The following is a 5,041-nucleotide window of genomic DNA, read 5'->3' on the forward strand; positions in this document are numbered from 1 at the left end:
TCCTTGTTGATTGATTTGATGATCTTATACCCCATTGCATATGTGATGAATATTTAAATAAGTAAAAATGTGGTAGTTATGATAATGGAAGCTTTGATAATTGAATAAATTATAAGAGATGACAAACTTACCCTACATAATAAGTATATATTTTATTTTCTACATAAAAGCTAAAAATAAGCTTATGACCTTGGAGTGATGTGACCTTAAAGTATGAAAAAAGGTCGTCGTTTTTGTGTTGTTTGAATAAGTTAGAGTAAAATAAAAAAGGTCGTTGTTTGTGTGTTGTTTGAATAAGTTAAGAGTAAAATACTTTTATACATTTCCTAAGCCCACAAAAAGGTAGTGATGAGGACCATTTGAATAAGTTGGGGTGATAAACCTTTATACATGTCCTAGGTCCACCATTTAATCTTTTTAATGAAATATTTCACAAGTAATGACTAGTTGGAAAGAAGTTAACTTGGTATTATTAATTTAAAAATAAGACAAATAGATCATACAACACTTATATAACCTTAAAGTATAATGATATGCCACTTACAATCTGATCAGTGATCTAAATAATACAACAAAATATACATCTAGATTTGTAATTTATATAAACACTATTAAATCATATACTCTATTTATTAGTATACTTAAACAATCAAACAAAATGATATAAATATAACTTAAAACACTAGAACAAAATGATATAAAATTAAAATGAAAAGTGTATACATATAACTTGAAATATAAGATGGGATGTACTTATCAAGCTTGCTCATGAAAACCATCTCACGCAACAAATATTGATCTTGTAAGTAACAAATTATGTGGGTCGATAGCACTTGAAATAAATAAAAACAAGAGGTCAACATTCATATAATGGCATCAGTAATAACAAAGATTTTTTTTTTTTTTTTTTGAGAAAATAAATAATACTTTGCTTTTATTGGGAGAGGGTAAACAAGAGCATCAAATTTCATGAGCATTTATCTTGATGATGTTCAATTTAATATTTACAATAATATTTGTGTCATTATTTATAAAAAGATTGAAATAAAAACAATTAAATCAACATTGAAATTATGTCATTGAGACCAACAACTCAAAACTTGAATTAAAAAAAAATTAAAATAAAAATAATCAATTTGAACATATAAAAAATACTAAATAGAAAAAAAATTAAAAAAATAAAAGAGACACGAACTAGACAATTAGCTTTCCTACATTTAAATAATTTGTCCATTAATTTTGTTTAAATGATAATAAATTTGAACAAATAAAATATACTAAATAGAAACCCTTTAAAAACAAAAGACCTAATCTAAGCAATTAACTTTCCTACATTTAAAATATTTGTCGATTTAAAAAATTTAAAAATAAAAGATAATGAACTTGAACAAATAAAATTATACTAAATAGAAAAAAAAAATTAAAAATAAAAGACATGAACCTAAGCAATTAGCTTTCTCGTATTTAAATAATTTGTCCATTAAAAATAAAAGACAATGAATTTGAACGAATAAAAATATACTAAATAGAAAAACTTTCACAAATAAAAGATATGGACCTAAGCAATTAGCTTTCCCATATTTAAATAATTTCAGAATAAAAACTTAAAAAAGTTAAAGGTGATGGATTTGAGCATTACTAAATAGGAAGACTTTAAAAACAATAGAGGTAAATCTAAGCAATTAGCTTTCCGACATGATATTTAGTAGTTTAAAAAAAAATGATATTAGTTGATTCCAGAGATAACATGGGCCGCCCTTTTTCTCTATATTTCTAATCCTAGTTTAATATTATTATTATTATTATTATCATCCATCCTCCTTCCTTGCTTAGTGGGGTCAATGTGTGTTTAGCAAAACAAGAAACATTGATTACATCGTGTGTTATCTTTGTTTCGTCGTTTCTTTGGCGTGAAGATCGAGTTGTTCCAAATCCAACCTCCACGTGTCACTTTATTCCACTCCCTCACGAGAATCTACCTAAATTTGAGCCAATGGGATATCTACTGTTTCACCACTTTTACAATCCTAGCTATAAAAATAAAAGCCTTTGTGTTCCCCATTTCCCTCATCTATAATTATTGCTATTATATTTCCATGGTCCCATGCCTCTTCCTCCACACACACACATTTATCCGTGCATATCTTATGTATGAATAATGAAAAGGGACCACACTAAGAATGTGTCATTGTGTGGCGTTGTAAACATTCTAGATTTCTTTATTTCCTCTCTTGCTCACAATGGTTACATGGTCACCATCATCAACAACAACAACAAACAACAAACACATGACAAACCCAAACTCAACTACTTCCTTTACATGAACAACTAGTATATCTTTTCATCTTTTTACTTTTACTTGTAAAATAATCTAATACAATGATATTCATTACTATGTTTCGCCTGCCTCCACAGATGCTAAGGTTTTTATTAAAAACTATACTTTAATGCAACTCTTATAAATAAAAAATAAATAAACATATGTAATGCCTGCCTCCACAAGCGGAGAGATTTTTTAATAAAATATGATTTATTGTAGGCCGCGATAAATCCGGCCCCCGGTGCGTAGGGACTCATCGTAGGAAACCGTCAAAATCGGATTGAGTGGGGTGTCGCTGTCATCTACTTAAAAACTTGGTTTCTCAGAGTGCTCAGGACCTTTTATGATTCACCGCAATCAATAACAATACGCACACGATGCTTTTAATATTATTTTAATGGGATGTTGACCACACTCCAACCACAGTTGGGTTAGCGTCGAGGTTCCCGTCACGTCACGTCTGTCGCTTTCGATCCGTCCTTCTAAGTTGTCGCTTGTGAAAGCCCTAATAATATCTTATCCTATCCCCAAATCTCTTGTCGTAGCCATTCAAATATTTTATTTATTTATCTATTTTAAATGTTTCTAGCAGACGCTGAGACCCGGCGACTTTTTGGCGTCCGTCGATTCATCGAAGCGTTTTTATTTTCCCGTCAACTTGCGCATGTCTGTTGAGAGTCAACATAAATGTGTTACTTCAGAATATCATTTATATTTATATCTATATTATTATTATTCCTTGGAAACACCTCACAGGAAACTTTATAACTATCCTCTTTTTTTCCCACCCGCAATTAAAAAAATTAGGATGTGTGCACAACATTATAAAATTTGCGGGAGCTTTGATATCATTAGTTATAAAATTTCTAAAAAATTCTAACAAGTTGAATGACAACGATGGATCTGCACAGACATTCATAGAAATGAATCGGGATTTTCTTAAACAATTTTTCAGGAGATGATTTTTTCCCGGGAAATATATTTAATCACATCGGCGCGAAACGAGTCGTGATAAATGCAGAGAAAACCGATGAATCATAAACCAGGCCAACAGCTGTAAATAGTAAAATACTAGATAGCCGTTTAAACACTTAAAAGAGCCGTCTGCAAAGATGTCGTTATCGATTTTATTCATACCTACAAAGCTCTGCAACAAATTTATTAACAACAATAGCAACCGCTGTGCAAGCTAAAAAATTTTGTTACACTACAGGAACCTCAATTTCGATTAAACTCAATACATATTTCGTTAAACGAAAAACCTGTGATATGCTTAAAATCAAGAGAACTTCGATTGTTGAGAAAACTTGGAAAAAAGAGATTTTTTTTTTGCACGCTAGAGATGAAGATGAGAAAACGAGGGTTTTTCTGCCTTCCAATATAAGATAATTAAAGGACCCAAACATTTACAGAGGGCTGGAAACGCCTTCTCAAATTACAGTATGACGATTTTCTTTACACAACCATGATTGAGAAAATCTATGAAACTATGATAAAAAAATACAAGGCCCTTTCTCATTGTGTGGGTCTTCTATCATTTCCAACATCTTGAGACTCGGCTCCTCCTGAATTTTGAGCCTCTTGTTGAGTTGTAGAAGAAGAAAAGTCCCCATTTTGAAAAAATCCGCCATGATCATTTACTTGCCATATATCATCTTCCCAGAGAGACCCATAAAAGACTTCGGTATTATCAGAGTAACCATGCAAAGAATCCAGATAAAAATTGGACATTGAATGATCTACGGATTGGCAATGGCTCATAATAATAGCAAGCTCATCAGCAGCTGTTGCAGGGGCAGCATGGTCCATGAAGAAGCCAATTTCTCCATCATAATACATATTCCCTTGAGCCGCCATAGAAATCTCCTCTGCTACAGATCCCGTATTGTTTTTGTTTCCATTTTCATCCACACATTCCTTCTCCTCATCGTCACCACATGCAACATTTGCAACATCATCCACATTTTTATCACCAAAGGCAACATTTGTATCCCCATATGCAACATTTTTATCATTACATGCAACATTTTCCTCGTTAGGCTTGAGCCCAATCTCATCCTCTAGAGATTTGATGACCACGTTCAATCTCTCCTCTTCCTCGAGCTCGTTAATTACAACACCAGTCTCATTAATGGCGTTCTTTTCAACATAATCAAAGCTGTCGATCCTGTCAAGGAGAGCCATAAGATCTGTATCGTTCCCAATATTCATTCTCTTCGCTTCTGGCAAACCAAAACCACCGTTCCAAAACTCCTCCACTCTTCCTCTCTTGTTCTGAATATACACGGACGCCATTTCTTCAAAGAAGAAAAACAAAGAAGCAGTCTTTGAAGATGATTCACTAGCCTAAAACTTCGTTCTTGAGTTTGAGAAATAATTGTGCTTGATGCACTACACCACCACCTTAGGTGAAGGCCCTCATATATATAGAGATCTCGTTGGATGGGAATAATTAGAAGGTCGCTTCAACTGTTCCTTCATTTAATAGATTTGAGTGGGCCGGCATGCGGTGAAAGCCTCGTTCAACTAACCCACAGTGTACTTTTGGGCAGTAACATATGGTCTTCGTGCAAACCGAGTAAAATATTGGGGAAAAGTTAAAATGGTCCTAGGGGAAAGTATCTAGTAGCTTTGTGGGTTATTATCTCCTATTTTAAAATATTAGGAGTAACCGGTCAGTTGTGATTATGTATGCAATGTTCCCACAGCCACTTCCAATTA

At 32.8% G+C, this 5,041-nt stretch overlaps 1 protein-coding gene across 1 annotated transcript; it reads right to left on the bottom strand.

The window, feature by feature from the left end:
- Positions 1-3,669: 3,669 nt before the first annotated feature.
- Positions 3,670-4,725, bottom strand: LOC149579830 (uncharacterized). The gene has a single exon (XM_089787235.1). The coding sequence runs from the start codon at positions 4,613-4,615 to the stop codon at positions 3,836-3,838; it is 780 nt and encodes a 259-aa protein (XP_089643361.1). The 5' UTR covers positions 4,616-4,725; the 3' UTR covers positions 3,670-3,835.
- Positions 4,726-5,041: the final 316 nt, after the last annotated feature.

The sequence above is a fragment of the Cupressus sempervirens genome, chromosome 1, assembly GCF_028749045.1.
Source record: "Cupressus sempervirens isolate cs-2001-9-10 chromosome 1, ASM2874904v1, whole genome shotgun sequence".
Classification (NCBI taxonomy): Eukaryota; Viridiplantae; Streptophyta; class Pinopsida; order Cupressales; family Cupressaceae; genus Cupressus; species Cupressus sempervirens.